At 38.1% G+C, this 15788-nt stretch overlaps 4 protein-coding genes across 4 annotated transcripts in view; 3 read left to right on the top strand and 1 right to left on the bottom strand.

Annotated features, from left to right (window-relative positions):
- Positions 1-291: 291 nt before the first annotated feature.
- On the bottom strand, positions 292-5706 carry LOC125504151 (exportin-4-like). Its single transcript, XM_048665683.1, has 19 exons — positions 5514-5706; positions 5253-5452; positions 4939-5125; positions 4600-4873; positions 4388-4524; positions 4188-4333; positions 3962-4133; positions 3713-3905; positions 3544-3658; positions 3223-3493; positions 2967-3170; positions 2731-2906; positions 2553-2674; positions 2317-2493; positions 2076-2253; positions 1837-2023; positions 1534-1780; positions 1241-1472; positions 292-1046 (listed from the first exon to the last, which is right to left on the bottom strand). The coding sequence occupies exons 1-19, from the start codon at positions 5562-5564 to the stop codon at positions 917-919; spliced, it is 3399 nt and encodes a 1132-aa protein (XP_048521640.1). The 5' UTR covers positions 5565-5706; the 3' UTR covers positions 292-916.
- An 876-nt stretch (positions 5707-6582) lies between these two features.
- Positions 6583-9478, top strand: LOC125504152 (carboxypeptidase B-like). Its single transcript, XM_048665684.1, has 8 exons — positions 6583-6941; positions 7473-7682; positions 7843-7936; positions 7989-8089; positions 8142-8355; positions 8501-8757; positions 8813-9024; positions 9079-9478. Exons 1-8 carry the CDS (start codon positions 6862-6864, stop codon positions 9405-9407), a joined length of 1497 nt encoding a protein of 498 aa, XP_048521641.1. The 5' UTR covers positions 6583-6861; the 3' UTR covers positions 9408-9478.
- A 979-nt stretch (positions 9479-10457) lies between these two features.
- LOC125504153 (carboxypeptidase B-like) lies at positions 10458-13158 on the top strand. Its single transcript, XM_048665685.1, has 8 exons — positions 10458-10560; positions 10980-11192; positions 11702-11795; positions 11855-11955; positions 12016-12229; positions 12365-12621; positions 12677-12888; positions 12945-13158. Exons 1-8 carry the CDS (start codon positions 10493-10495, stop codon positions 13097-13099), a joined length of 1314 nt encoding a protein of 437 aa, XP_048521642.1. The 5' UTR covers positions 10458-10492; the 3' UTR covers positions 13100-13158.
- A 53-nt stretch (positions 13159-13211) lies between these two features.
- Positions 13212-15788, top strand: part of LOC109544098 (carboxypeptidase B) — an 11310-nt gene continuing 8733 nt past the window's right edge. The window contains exons 1-5 of the mRNA XM_048665891.1: positions 13212-13385; positions 13922-14134; positions 14761-14854; positions 14915-15015; positions 15067-15280. Coding sequence (XP_048521848.1) covers positions 13306-13385; positions 13922-14134; positions 14761-14854; positions 14915-15015; positions 15067-15280 — 702 coding nt within the window. The 5' untranslated portion in view covers positions 13212-13305. The remainder of the gene's footprint in view (positions 13386-13921; positions 14135-14760; positions 14855-14914; positions 15016-15066; positions 15281-15788) is intronic.

Genomic DNA, 15788 nt, shown 5'->3' with positions numbered 1-15788 from the left:
CACAATAGAGCTGTTAATTAGATTTTGCTAATTTATCTCACAACGCGAAGCTTCTCGTCATCCGTCAGATTCTATTATGTTCTGGATAACGGAATGGCCTTGTTACTGTTACGATGAAACCTATTTCATTAACAAGCAATGTTACTGGAAGTTTTACCTTAAAAGCTTAGAAAAGGCCACTCTGGGACTCAGTACCGAAGGCGCAGGAGTTCTACATTACAGTAACACACGTGATTTTTTGCATTTAAAACTTCAAGGATTTATGGCAGTTTCGGGTATTTCAACTGCACGTTACTTGGTCTTCTATATATTTTCTGCAATTTCCTTAAACACATTTAGAGCTTGTTTAAAATACAGCCTTTCACATAAAAGCCACTATGGTATAAACACTAAATTAATTTGTCTTAGACTAACACGATATGTACAACCTTTCCATAAGTTCTTTGAACGTATTCCATCTTCGATTAGTGTTCCTAGACAATTCCTAAAGCAGTTTAACAAAATAAAAGTTTGCTGGCAATATTTGATAGAAAAAGATGATTTTACTAAACGGAAGGCAAATGAACTGGACGTGAAAGTAACTTCACAAATAAAAAGAAGATAATTCCGCAAAAAGCCATTGCAATAAATCTGAAAAAATCAAACCCTTCTTTTGACCTGGAAGCCCAAAGGAATGAAATTAATTCCCAATTATCAAAACAAACGGACAATATCGCTACACTGCAATAAATAAACGATCAACTAATTAAAAACGAATAAAACTTATCAACGAATTCATACAGTAGGTCGACTTAACATATAATAATACATCAAACAAGTCGAATGAAAATTAATGCACTTAATTCAATTAAACCGGTCTACACACAAACGAAAAACGACCACATTTAACGCCCGCTTAATTCATCCATTTTCGCATTTACTTAACTAACAAAAATCCATGCACGTTTGCAATAAACTTGTCAAAGTTGTCCCTGAACTTTAGTTTTGGTTGTCTTTCACAGTTTAACGCAACGTTCTGCGTTAGATTGTTGAAGGCTGCTGCCAACCTGTAACATACATAAATATTATATATTTTAAGATTAGAGAGAGAAGATTTATAATCTTCAAATACTCATTATGAGCAGGATAATGGGCTTAAACAAGATACTTTCGCTATGATTGCAAAAACTATGCCATGCTCTCAATACATTTGCAATTTACAACAATAAGTCTTAGTGAACCGTTTAATAACCCACTTTACCTTTCAGCAGTCATTGGATCAGTCTGACTTTGAATTAAACTCTGCACCAGCGCTTGATACTCATCCTGATAGCAGCAAATGAGAGAATAAATTGTCGTAGAGGAACAGCTGATTAAATCCGAATTGATTTGATGGGAGAGCACCAGATCCATCAGCAGCTTCAGGAACGGTTTCAACGCAACTGCAAATGGCGTGTCGAAATTGCTGTGCCTGAACAAATAGCAGGCCATTCCTGCAAGTCGAAAATAGTTGAGTGAGCAGGAGAGCGATTTCCATTCGCGGATCGGTTTTACCTTGCACGAAGTCAAGGCACGCTTGTACGATATCAGTGCCGAAATTGGTGAGCCCCAATTCAATGCTTTGCAGCAGACTGACCATCATGTCATGAGGAAGAGCGGCGATTTTCTCCGGGTAGATGTCGTTGATTAGGACCAGAAGCCGGTAGAAGTGGGCGCACAAGTTGGGGAATTTCAACAGCTCCAATGTCATGAGCGGCATTATAAACTTGAGCCCAAAGAGAGACACATCGGAAGCAGTAACCTGATAAAACACGTCATAAAAAAACACTCAAAATAATTGGTTATAGATAATAATACCGTAATTTCCTCTTCGCCGCTGCGAACATGCAAGTCCACACAGTCTTTGGCCAATATAAAGGTCAGCAAGTCCAACACAAGACTTAAATCCTGGCAACTGCTCTCTTCAGCAAAGGATTCAGTTGATAGTCGGTTAGTGTTGTACTTTGCATAGGCCTGGACGGCAGCCAATGCACTTTCGTATAATCTAGAATACACAAACCCATCATGTGTTATCAAAAGCGTCAAAAATTATTTACTTTTTGCTATCCGACGGGGCCAAGTAGCACAAGATCGACTTGGCACACTGCCCGAAAAGCTCCAAAATTAGTTGCACAATCACTTGGTAGTCTTTGAAAAAGGTCAGGAATACTGGCAGCTCCGATAGAATGGGGCACATAAAAGGAAACAAAATTTCCACAGTTGCCACTAAGGAACCTTCGCAAAACGAAAAAAGTTTGATCAATGGATCAAATATTCACTAGACATAATCCAATTTACCTCTCGCCACCCCAATGAAGCTCTCCAGCAAATCGATCACAACCTTTTGCACTTGCTCATTCTCACACATTCTGCCGAGGTTTTCCTGTCCAACTACGGCTTTGAATTTATTCTTTAGAGGCTCTAATATCCTTTGGTAATACGTGTTTTTCTCATCGGGATCGGTCAAACATATACCTAGCAAAAAATTGCCGATTAAATTGCATTGTTGTTTATGGGAAAAAGCCCATTCTCACCAGCCGTGACTATGCCCTTGTAGATGCCTCTCAAAATATTTGGAGGAAGCGTTCCAGCCTCCATTTGCTCAGTCAGATTGATGAGTTTTGCCATAGAGTCCGTTTTTATTATGTAGATAGATCTGAAAACGTAATCACAGATTACATTAACTCTCATTGACCAATGAAACCGACTTACTTTTGCTTGCTGGAAACCATGTCGCTAAAGAGTTGTACGGTGTCGCGTAGGAGAATTGGTTCGGATTGGAAACTGTAGAGGTTTACGGCAATTTTATGCAAGATCACAGAAATAAACATTTTACTGCACTCGGAATCGCGGCCGAAACAAGCTAAAATGACTGGACTTATTCTTAACTGGAACAAACAATTAAAACAGTGATTAGTTTGTGTGCATTTGTAAGTATCCCCTATTACTTGTTGGTAAAACTCTTCAGGCGGCAATAAGTAATTGAGGCACCATCGTTTCAAGAACCACATCAAAGTAGAGCCAACTTCAGGGCTCATAAAATGGCCCTGCCGCATTGAAATCGCCAGTTCCTCTATAGAGGCCAAACGCAACACACTGTAGGCGATTCTTATGACTGGGTCGCATTGCTCCAAACAATCAGGAACTTGCACCTGAAAAATTTGCTGATATTTTATACGCCGGAAATGAACTGAATGGAAATACCTTGGCGTCTGCCATGCTCAGAGTTTTTATACTCGCATCTGCGCAAGTTGCTCCTTTCTTCGCCATCTCGGTGGAGTGATTGTTGATTTCTGAGGGGATCAGAGCCAGCTCCCCATCACTTTCCATACAGAGCAAATGGCCGGCGATCAGAACCGCCCAGTGTACATCCTCAAACACCCCGTCCAATGATGCAGCCTCATTTAAGTTCATCGCTCTTTGTTGCATGACTGGCAGCATGTGTAGCAAAGATTCGGTACGAGACTCTAAAATTCTTCAACAGAAACCATTTATCCTTGCAACGTAAGGCAAAGTAAAACTTACTTGTACAAAACTGGAAGCGAATGCGGTAGAATGGTCCTCCCAAGCAAGCCAATGATTTGCAGCTGCTCCTTGAACTTAGTGCGGTCATTGTCTTCTAGATCTTCATCACAATTGTCTGAAAATCAGATGTTTCTTAAGAGCGTACTATATTAGAATATTCTATACATACGTCCATTCTCTAAACTAAGACTTCGAATTCCATCAGGTTGTGCTAGATGACACTGCACATATTTATTGAAGATTCGCGTAGCACAAGACTGATGTAGCTCTTCGGATATGGATGAGAATTCGACGCTTATCGTTGTCCATGCTTCGAGCATATTTTCTAAAGAATCGGAAAAATACTTCTCTTCGTCCGGATTCTACAAAAGTTATCATATTGTTATGATTTCCACTAAGTATTCGCCGCCCCTCTTACAGCATCTTCTCGAGCGGCTCCTTCAGCAAAGTTGCACGTTATCCGAGTGAACTCGTCCATTATCGTCTCTTGAAGCGGAGTTGGAAGATTGCTGAAGTCATTGATGAAAAACAACACTAGCTTTCTAGCAATGTTTGAGATTCCCAGGGATTCTTTTTCTCTGATGGTAACACTAAGAACATACGTTAAGCGGGTCGGTTTACATTAATTAATATGCGCCACTTACTTGGATAACAAATTGACGAAATTGCCCAAATAGCTGTGTAAGTACTTCAGACGAGCTTCGCTGTTAATCGTGATGCCTCCGCTCAGGCTCGCCAGTTGAACCAGGCAATTTAGGCAATGGTGCGATAGTTCATCTATGTCTCTGAGCTGAAGAAATAGCAACAATAGTTATTAAGTAAATGGCAAAACCGACCAACTTACCTTCCAATATATTTGGAACATTAGAGGCACCAGATCGGGATTGAACATGATTTCCGACCACGAATTGGTCAGTCTCAACGCAGGGGCTTGATCAGACTCATGCACGGACTCGTAGATACCAATCAGCCTTTTGGGTAGTAATTACGTGATTAAGGAAAGCTCAATGGCTCGCTAATGATGGAAATGCGAAAAGTATATATGAAAAAGGATATGAATTGGCGAGACGTAGCCCCAGGTGAGCACTCTTTCAGTGATTTGCAACAAATGCCTGGTTAGCTGGACGACGATGTCGCTGTAAGGMGGATCGTTTTTCACCACTTCTGATAGCAAATATACGCAAAATTGGAAGATTCGCTTGAGATCCGTTGCTTCAAAYTGCTTCTTTGCTTTAAAATGCACCTCCCATGGAAGCCCAACGTCGGTAGACTTTACAGTGCTGGCATACTCTTGCATTAAGTTCGCGATAATGTAGCAGCCAAGCAGTTTCTGGAATGTTAGATGAATTAGCGCTGCATTAGGGCTGCTTTGGGGGTTGACTCTAAAGTCTTTACCCTATTCGATTCGGCATTCATAATGAGATTTTCAACCTCCTGCAGAATGATACCGCGCTCTCTTCCATTGTCGTCAATGCTAGCCCTTTTTACCATAATGGCAATTACTTGCAGGATTCTATCCCGTACAAAATGCGGCACTTGGCGAGTGGTTATGTAATGCATCAAATACTGCCTCAATGATACTCTGTAAAGTTGAAAATTTTCTATAAAAAAATGCTGTAAACAAGATGTTTTGTAATTCACAAATAACGCAAATGGTGTGTTAAATGTTAAATAAATTGCTGATCATTTTGTCCAAATTCAGCTCCTACCGATCATTTTCCATTAAAAACGACCATTCCCTGATAATAGCTTCTTTTAGGACTTCTGCAGACTCAAACATAACATATTGGTTGGGACATTTTTCCAGAATTTGCCTGCATATTTCGTAGGGCGATTTGCTTTTGCGAAAATTCAGAAAAATCACTTCGGCATGATGCCGCTGCTCATTCGAGACGATATTTGGAGGAGCCTAAAAATAAAGTCCATTGTTTATGCATTCCTTCTTTGCACCTTAATCCGATATTAATTACCATTATTATTTGGGCAGCCGCCTCCAGCTCATTTATAGCTTGCTCACTCATTTTATTATTCGAGCTAGATCACATTGAGCCACAAAATACCAGAGTTTGGAAATTCTGAGAAATGAGCGTATTTATGTTTTAACATATAAGACAAGTTCTGCTATCCTGAAGGTTGAGGTTAAGTTGAACTCAGTTGACCTCTATGAAGAAGGAAGAGGCACCGCTTGGGTGCCACAGAATATATTGTCAACCAAAAGCGAAAGATCGAATTGGACCATATTAATGTGTGACGTGTTAATTAGTATTTTCAATATTTAAATTAAGTGGTTGTATTTTCAAATAATGAATCAAGACCATTTCGAATATAAAAAAAGAAATCTAATTGTTTTGCAATTGTAGAGTTGATCAAGGCAATGTAAATATTTCAATAAAAATTAATAAATCAACATCTGTATTTTAGAAAAATATGCTTTCATTAAAAAGTGCTTCAAATTTGAACTTGAAGCAATTTTAAGACACTCGGTATTTTGTAAGCTGATAATAAGCGGATTCTTTTCTGGAAGATAACAATTATTAGCGCTAGAATCTTCGAGGTTGCTCTTAATTTATTGTGATGATTAATAAAAGCTTATTAAGTTAAATTTAAACCGCTTTTAAGCTTTCGGATCTTATCCAGGCATATTAAATGTTTATCTTGCAAACGCGCTAAACATTATTGTTTCAACTAATCCACTCTGATGTATAATATAAGCAATTTTTCTCATTTTACTTTTTATTGTTCTACAAGAAGTATTTCCTGTACTAATTACATTTTAATTATTTCAAATTAGTGCCTGTATAATGTTTGTCTTTGCAATAGAAATTTTGAAAAATAAACTAAGATACTTTCTGTTGATTTAAAATTTAATTGTTTTTAAATCAGTCAAAAGCAGAAATTTGATTTTAAATCATTCCAGAAAGGATTGGTTTGCATTCGGTAAAAGTTTCATTTTGAAGTAGTTGTTTTGCCAAATGTTGATTGAACTGTGCAAAATTGGTAAAATTTAATGGATAATTTTACACACTTGAGGCGCATACAATTTGTTACAATTTTCCATCTCGATATATAACAAATTTAAAACAATAAAGTGAAATGAATAAGAACATTCCACGGGTCAAGACATCAAATATACCTAATCGGATCAAATTTATAAACGCAATGACAACTGAATTGAATTCCATCCTTATTGTGTATACAAGGTTTTAGAAATTTACGGCGAATTAAATGTGGATTTAGGAAAATTAGCAGATAAAAGAGGTCATAAATAGGGCCTAGAAGGATCTAATGGGGCCATGTTGAACTGATACCGGCGGCAAGATGAGTGCGTTTGCGATCACAAACATTTTCCTTGTTTTCAGCTTAATCTTGAACGGTTGCAACGGCTTTAGCCACAGGGGGTAAGTGCCTAATGGACTATTAAAAACCACTTATATTTACATTGAATAATGCTTATTCTGCGATGTTAATTTAACCATTTTTAAATATATATTTACAATAGGTATGAGAACATTTCAATAAAATCATCCAACTATCGTTAATGTTTATCGTTTATGAACTAAATATATCAACTGAAAAATTGAGTTTTTTTACAAAAAAACTGTTTTTTTTAAATTGGCCCAGTTTTCCAGGAAAAAACCTAGTCAGAAATGTTCAAACTTTCAGAGCAGTCAGCACTTTCCAAGCACATTGACCGATTAATCTGAAGACCCCGAAAAAAGTGCTCGTAATCCATCGACATGAAGATCATTCGCTAGAAGAATTGAAAAAATGTTCAAATTCAAGCCCTTAAAGCGTCATAATTCAATTAATCTGATCGTCTGGTCTTAATGTGGCCATAAAAGTCCGTAAAATAGTTGCGTCATTAATCAATCGCACTTTTATTATCTAGAAGATGACAAGAACGGCTGGTGATCCATAAACGTTTACAGATACAAACTCTATGAAATCACTCCAGAATCTCTAGAAGACGCCGAGTACTTGCACGCGTTCAGCAATGAAAAATTCGATTTTTGGAGGGAAGGGCAGCGACTGGGAGAACCCACCGACATTATGGTTGCTCCGGAGGATCAGCAAGAGTTTGAGCAAAAGCTGGCCAATCGCGGAATGAAATACCAGGTGGTAGTTGAAGATGTCGAAAGGTAATTGAGAAATTGCAAAGAGATTAAAATATTCATCGGTCAATTTCTTGCACGAAGAAAAAATTGTGCTTAATTTTCTCCCGTTGCTTATTGATCGATAAACTCAAGCACTTTATCCAACCAACTATTTACAACATTAAAAGATAATATGATGTTTTAGCATTTTGCAACAAGAAAAGTTTGAGCGCAGCATGGCCAGATCTGCTCTGGGGCCTGGATCGGTCACTTTCACCAACTACATGCTGCTGGAAGAGGTAGGAAAACCACAAGTTTCCAACTCGAAACCTAAACATCCCTAATTTCCAGCAAATGGCTTATCTTCGACGCCTAGCCCAAGACTACCCGAACAACGTAACAGTGGAATCCATCGGGCAATCGCATGAAGGCCGCGATATATTAATATTAAAGTAAAGAATCCAAGTCTGGATCAAACACTTTTAAACCATGAAAACTTTTCAGATTATCCAGTGGGTCCAGCGGAACAAGTTCACCGAAACCAGCAATTTTCATCGACGCAGGTATCCATTGCAGGGAATGGATCGCACCGCCAGTGGCTTTATATGCCATCCAACAATTGGTGGAAAACACTGCCAATGCCGCTCTATACGCAAACGTTGATTGGTACATTGTTCCCAACTTGAATCCAGATGGATACCAATACACTACCACTGTTGTGAGTAGATTCATTTGTCCGCAAACAAAAATTAAATTCATTATCAAAAACACACGACTCAGAAAGGAAACAAAAGCCTGTTTTTACACTGATCCAAATTCCTTTTCTGTTCTTGTGACCAACCAACCCGGACGCTTTGTTTCAGAATCGTTTATGGAGAAAAAATCGCCGTCTAACTGACGGGGCTGAATGTTACGGCACTGATCTGAACAGAAACTTTGGCTACCAATGGATGGTAGGAGGAGCATCAAGCAACCCTTGTTCAGAAACTTTCGCCGGCCCTTCTGAATTTTCTGAGCCGGAAGCGCGAGCGATGAGAGACTTTATCTTGGACCACAAGGACAACATTAAACTCTACGTCTCGTTCCATAGTTTCGGTGAGCTGTTGCTCTATCCATGGTCGTAAGTAACGGCTCCAGCTACTGATGATCCAACCAATCATTCCTGAATTATTTAGCTATGCGCCATTGCTTCCCGATAACACTGAAGAACTCTATGCGGTTGGGCTGCGATCAGTGCAAGCGATTGAAGCAGCCAGTGTAATCGGCTCTGAGTACACCGTTAATAATTCAGCTATTGGTCTCTATGTAGCTGCCGGTGTTACCACTGATTGGGTCAAGGCAGAGGCGGGAGTCGATCTCAGCTACATCTTCGAATTACCCAACGGAGGTATAAAAGCGGCAATTTTTTAGGCTATAGTTTCACTTCTTCTTGCCTATTCAGATGCTCCCTGGTGGTTCATGCTTCCTGCCCGACAAATTCGCCCAGTAGTTGAAGAAACGTGGGCTGGCATTAGAGCATTGTACGAATATGTAGAAGAAAAGTTTGTTGCCGGCATAACAACCACGACTTCAACCACAACGACCACAGTTTCTTCGGTAGATGAGCCTGAAAGTAGTACTTCGTCTGCAAGCACCTCGTCAACTGAAGGTACTTCTTCCACTTCTCCTACGACTACTTCTACCACAACAACAACTACTGGCATACTGCGCGAGCTAGATCTAAGTGAGGATTCCTTTGTAAGCGACGTACTGAGGAGCTTCCCAGTGTAACTGTTTTTAAGATACCATGGATGATATTGTTTGAGTGTCTTTTCAGGCTTGAAATAAACGTAAATCAGTAACTAAGGGACTTTCAATCACATGCATGTAGTCAGGATTTTATTAAAGTAATTGAAAATGTGCACCTGTCTGCTCTAAGGAGTGAATATTTTTTTCAACTAACTGAAGATGCAAATTTCAAAAGTAATATGTTAAGAACCGAAGTCAATGCTGCTTCAAGCATATAGATATAAAGGGATTGGCTTAGCAATAAAGTGAATCAAGACGCCTGCATTTTGCAAGAAGAACAAAGTCAACAGACATGCATTACAAATAAATTTGTGAATTTTGTGAAGTCGCCTATAGTGAAGTGAATAATCGGGGGACTCGAATTAAACTTAACTTAGCCCAAGTAGAGAAAATACGCAAGCAAACAGAAAGGTAAAAGCAAAAGTACTGAAGAGCCAATGATTTGAACACGTCGTTCAGTAGCTAGGAAAACAATAAAAGCAGTGCGAACAAGGAACTAGTCTCAATCTATAACACACTCACAGTGGACTCAACATTTTAAACACCTTTTGGATGAGGTCGAAAAGAAATAATTAGTTGGTTCGGACACACAAAAAGAATGGGACAACATAGAGCCAGAAAAATGCTAAGAGCTGGAGGAATGGCGGGGATGATACAATGAAATCAAAGAACTTAAACGAGGAAATGAGTCAGAAAAGAAAAATGTGGAGACACAATGACAGCAGTAGAAATCCGGACATATACATATTGTATGAACTATCATAGAGCGAACAAACTCTGAGCCTGAGCATATTCTGAATAAAGGGGGATCGAGCTAAAGAAACGACTGTAGAATAAAATAAAGCAATTGTATAATGTGAAAAACAATTCATCATCCATTCAAAGCCAAGAATTTCATTTGGTTGATTTACAATAGAGCTTATTCCAATATACAGCTGCTTTGGAGAAATGGTTTATGAACACCCATAAAGCTAATTCGTCATAAAATCGAGATAAGACGATCATTTCAGTTGCTAATTTTACCAAATAATACGCTAAGAAAGTGTAATAAAGAGCGATTAAGCATCATGCCACTGCTACTGCTGCTTATTGCTCTGTTCGCCCTAAAAGCATGTGAAGGTACAAGTTTCGAGGGGTAAGTTTGACAAGAATTGGCAACGAAAAATGACCTGAATGTAATTATTCAATTTTAATTAATTTAGCCCAAAGTTCTTTTATTGCTTACTAACAACCACAAAGTTTTTGGATACGTTTTATTTTTTATTATTATTTTTTATTTGTTTAACGCCGCTTGCATTTCACGGCAGAGATTCAAAGCAGAACGAGTATAAAGTATACAATTTAAAGCTACAAGAGCTTCCACTAAATGATAAGTTTCTTACTCTTGTAAAGGACTTTTTGAACTAATACTTGAAATGCAGTAGACACCATAAAGCCAATTTAAAAAATATCGAAAACTCTTCAGAATTTTAAAAATCTAAGCTTGGAAAAACGGGTTTATCAAATATAACTTTTTCCCTGTTAACTCCGCACTTTTAACATGATTTTTTCTAGCTATAAAGTCTACCACGTAACTCCAAACACTCTAGAACAAGCGAAAATTCTCAATGCGTATCACTATGAGGAGAAATTCGACTTTTGGGAGGAAAGTCATCTCCTTGGAGACCCCAGCGATATTATGGTGGCACCTGAAGACCAACCGGCCTTTGAAAGAAACCTGACCAGAAACCTTTTTGATTACAGCATTGTAATTGACAACGTTGAAAGGTATAAAAATACAAAAACAGAATATTATGCGGAAAACCATATTTATGGGGTTTTAAGGATTAATGTTTAAGGAAAGTCGCACTTACTTACCTTTGAATTGTTCATTTCTCGTTTCCAAATAATTTTACAGTTTCTGGCACTCTTTTAATGTCAAAAGCGTTCAGCATTAGCTTGAGTAGACACATTTCAATCATTGCGCAGCGTTTGACAGCAAACGTCAGAAAGTTCCATTTAACGAATTTTCGTCTTTTGCTAAAAAAAATGCACTGGCGACCCAGAAAATCCCACAGAATGGGGGACGGGAACTTCCTTTTCCGAAAAAACAGCAATTTTCCGCCCCAAAGCGGAAAAAGTTTTGACACTGTTTCGACGGAGCCACACGAGTAACGAGCTGTTAACGAATGGAAACTCGGCAGCCATGATAATTTGGACGTATGTCTAACGATAATTTAAATCAATTAATTAATTTAATTATTTCAAATCTTTGCGATAATTCCTGTGCATTTCAGACTAATTCAACAAGAGAAAATTGAACGATCAATGACGCGAACAATGCTTGCTCCCGGACAGGTCACATTTTCCAGCTTCATGCGCCACAGTGAGGTAATCCAGGTCATTTTTCGAAAATTTTAAGTTTCTCATCGAAAATGGTGATTTTCCAGCATATGGCCTACCTGCGACGATTGGCCGCCGACTACCCCAACATAGCCACTGTAGAGAAAATAGGCGAGTCTTACGAAGGTCGAGATATTCTGATGCTGAAGCAAGTAACACTCTATTAGGAACAATTTGCGATTATTCAGATTGGGGGTTTGCTATTTAGAATATCCAGTGGTCCAAGTGAAACCTCGACGCCAAAACCGGGGATTCTAATTGATGCAGGAATTCACTGCAGGGAGTGGATTGCGCCACCGGTCGCCCTGTATATCATTCAACAATTGGTTCAAAACAGTGCCAATGCCCATATGTATGCGAATGTAGACTGGTACATTGTGCCTAATTTGAACCCCGATGGATACGAATTTACACAAAGCAACGTAAGACTATTTTCAGCAAAAAAATCAACTAGAATTGAAAGTTCTCGACCAAAACAACTTCCCCAAGTTTTAGTCTTAAATGGGGCAAATATCGTCGGTTAAGCCACAAATGTGTTAAAAAATCCTCTTGTTTAGAATCGCCTGTGGAGGAAAAATCGGCGCTTAACTGAAGGAGCGCAGTGTATAGGCACAGACTTGAACCGCAACTTTGGATACTACTGGATGCATGCAGGAGCCTCTCAGGACTCCTGCTCAGAAATTTACGCCGGGCCAGAAGCATTTTCCGAACCAGAATCACAAGCCATCCGAGATTGGGTTCTGGCCAATGGCGAGAACCTGCAACTGTACCTCTCCTTCCATAGCTATGGGGAAATGATGCTCTATCCTTGGGGGTACTGCCTACGAAATTCAGCTAGCTTAATCACCAACTATTTGCTCACCCTGTAGATATGCACCGGAACTGCCGGAAAATCACGAAGACTTACATTATGTGGGTCAGCTGGCGGCTACAGCTATTGATCAAGCCAGTACCATCAATTCCCAATACAGAGTCAACAGTTCAGCTATTCTTCTTTACGAAGCGGCTGGAGGAAGCGACGATTGGGTAAAAGCTGAAGGAAAAGTGGATCTCTCCTATTGCGTGGAACTACCTGATGGCGGTTAGTAGGTACTAATTTAACTAGTTTAGGGCTTAAAAGAATAACTTGATTTTCAGATGCCCCGTTCTTCTTCATGATTCCTGCCAGACAAATCTTGCCAGCAGTACGCGAGACTTTCGAAGGAGTGAAAGCCTTCCACGCGTACATCGAGGAAAATTTCTGGACCAATCAAGATGTTGAAGTTGACGACGCAAACCCTGAAATCCATTGATTGATCCATATTTCACAATTATATTAAACACGCATTAAACTAATGTTCTAATAAATTGATTAATCGTTTTATTCCCCATCATTATATTTGGCTATAAAGGAATTTTTCAATCTAAAGCTCCAAGACGCCATATAAGAAGATAACAGGATTCGGTTATTATTGCAGCCTGAAATCATTGTTTAGCACAGTTTAAGCTGATTGAAGAAATGAAGTGCAGTAAACTAGATATAATTTGCTTCGTTGTGCTGTTGCAGTTGAGCGCGATAATCGCCACTAATTACCATGGGTAAGAAACAAAAAAAACTCCGAGAATTTCAGCTTAAAATCCCGAAAAAAACCTTCTAAAGATGAAACTGTTGAGCTTCCTAAGCTTGAGTGAAATCCCGAAAAACTCCCCCTTTTTTTCTAATCGGAAATTTTACAAAGATGGTTTATGGAAGTTAGAAGTTAAGTTCGGCAATTGAAAGGCTAATAAAATGTCGCTGTAAATCCTTCGATACCAGTTTTAGTTTTTCATTTATTTGAGGAAAMGCGATTCTTCACTTCTTTAGACACATTGAAAATTTGAAATAAAAGTCATCAAATTAAGATTTTACTACAGTTCAAAAAACTGCCTTATTTTAATTTTAAGGTCAASATYTTCAAAAGGCGTTTATTCCTGCTTCTATTGTGAATATTTTGCAAAAAAAAATATTTGTAAATTCAAACAGTAAAAATATCAGCAAATTGGAAAAAATCCAACAGTTTTAAGTAAAAGCTCACTCTTGATAAACWTTACACATCTGAATTTCTTTAATTTCAACTCAAAGTTTAAATTTTCAGATACAAGGTTTATGAGGTGGTTCCAATGACGAAAAAGCAAACAGATATTGTGCACACGTTATCAGAAGATCCCAAGTACGATTTCTGGAGGGAAGGCAGAATTGTTGGTAAACCCAGTCAAATAATGGTAGCACCCGAAGATCAAGGGGGTTTTGAAGAAAATCTTTCAAGGAATGGTCTCGGCTACGCTGTGGTGGCTGAAGATGTGGAGGAGTAAGTATTACTTAAGAAAAAATAGTTTTTGAGTGCTAACTACCATTTTCTTCGGTGCAGGGTTTTGAAAATATAGTGAATTCATTGTGGGCATTTCAAATTGCAAAAAAAAATGCTTCTCCCTATTAACCKATCTTAATTGAACCAAAAAATAAAACTTGTGAACTGCATTTTTTAGAAGTTAGCGAAGCAAAGAACGCAAGAAAATAATCAAATTTTTTTCAAGATCTTTTTGCCTCAAAATAAGGTTTTCTGTCAATTGTTATCCACTCGAAGTTCTGCTTAGTAGCAGTTTTTATAGTTAAAAACTGGCTTTTTTGTGTGTTTTACAACAATTCTAATTAAAAAAGGTTTGTCTGATTATTTGTATCATCGAACCAAATGAAAGACCTGAACTAGTTTTATTCGTAAACAGATAAAAATTACAACTCGTTGCTTTTCAGATTTACTGATTTGTTTTTGAAAATTGCACCAGAAAATTCGTTTTTGGTTTATAATTTTTTTTTATCTACAATTGCTTTTAACTTCCTTTGTTTCAAAAGTTTAGTCATTCAACTTTTCTGCAATATACATGACACAAAAGTGCGTGTTTCCGCTCTAACTTAACTCGTGTTTTTTTTGTTTAGAGTTCTTCGGCAGGAAAAAATCGAAAGATCTTTAACCAGATCAGGGCTTTCTATAGGCGATGTTACATTCAGCAGTTTTATGCTCTATAACGAGGTAAACAGGTTTCCAGGCCAATAACATAGGAAATATTCGATTTTTTTAAATTTTCTATAGCAAATGGCATATGTTCGAAGATTGGCTACTGATTACCCGGATATAACCACTTTGGAACTGATCGGGCAATCATATGAAGGCAGAGACATACTGGCCTTAAAGTGAGTCTAAGAAAAACCTCAAAAAACGGTTTGAATAAAGTAATTTTCTAGAATATCAAGCGGAGAAAGTGAAACAGCGGTGGCGAAGCCAACAATTCTGATCGATGCAGGAATCCACTGTAGAGAATGGATAGCTCCAACAGTGGCCCTGTATATTCTCTATCAGCTTGTTCAGAATAGTTCAAATGCTGCCCTTTATCAGAACGTTGATTGGGTTATTGCCCCTAATATGAACCCTGATGGGTATGAATATACTCAACGGACGGTAAGAATTTCTTTCTAAGTAAGCGAATTTTCATGGAAAACAGCAGGAAATTTTTGCGGATTTTTAATACAGAATACATCAATCAAATTGTGAAAGTTAGTTTAGTTGCAAGTTGCGCCTTTTCCCGAAATTTAAAAGCGTGTTTTGCTCTATTCGTTTTTAGCAGATTTATTGATATTTAGCTAATTGTTTGTGTGATAGCTTCAATCATTCTTGAGTTAGTTCAATTATTATAATCCGAGCGTTGCTTTTTCTACCTTAAAGTCGCTCAAGTGATTCACCTGGTTTATTTTATAAAAACTAAAAAAATAACAAGTTTGATTGCAAATTAACACTTTAAGATATCCAAAAATTCAATTGCAGAAACTTATTAATGATGTGCAAAAAAAACGAATCATTAAAAAGGAATCCACCGATTTTTAAAAATTAAACCACCCGACGTTTGGGTCACCCGGTATACAACCTGGATTCTTAAAGTGCAAAAAATGTAACGAAAGAAAAACATGAT

The sequence above is a fragment of the Dendroctonus ponderosae genome, unplaced genomic scaffold, assembly GCF_020466585.1.
Source record: "Dendroctonus ponderosae isolate FM_Combo_2020 unplaced genomic scaffold, Dpon_F_20191213v2 Dpon_F_20191213_4, whole genome shotgun sequence".
In the NCBI taxonomy this organism is placed as follows: Eukaryota; Metazoa; Arthropoda; class Insecta; order Coleoptera; family Curculionidae; genus Dendroctonus; species Dendroctonus ponderosae.
The sequence above is the reverse complement of the archived record's forward strand: the minus strand, read 5'-3'. Positions and strand labels throughout refer to the sequence as shown.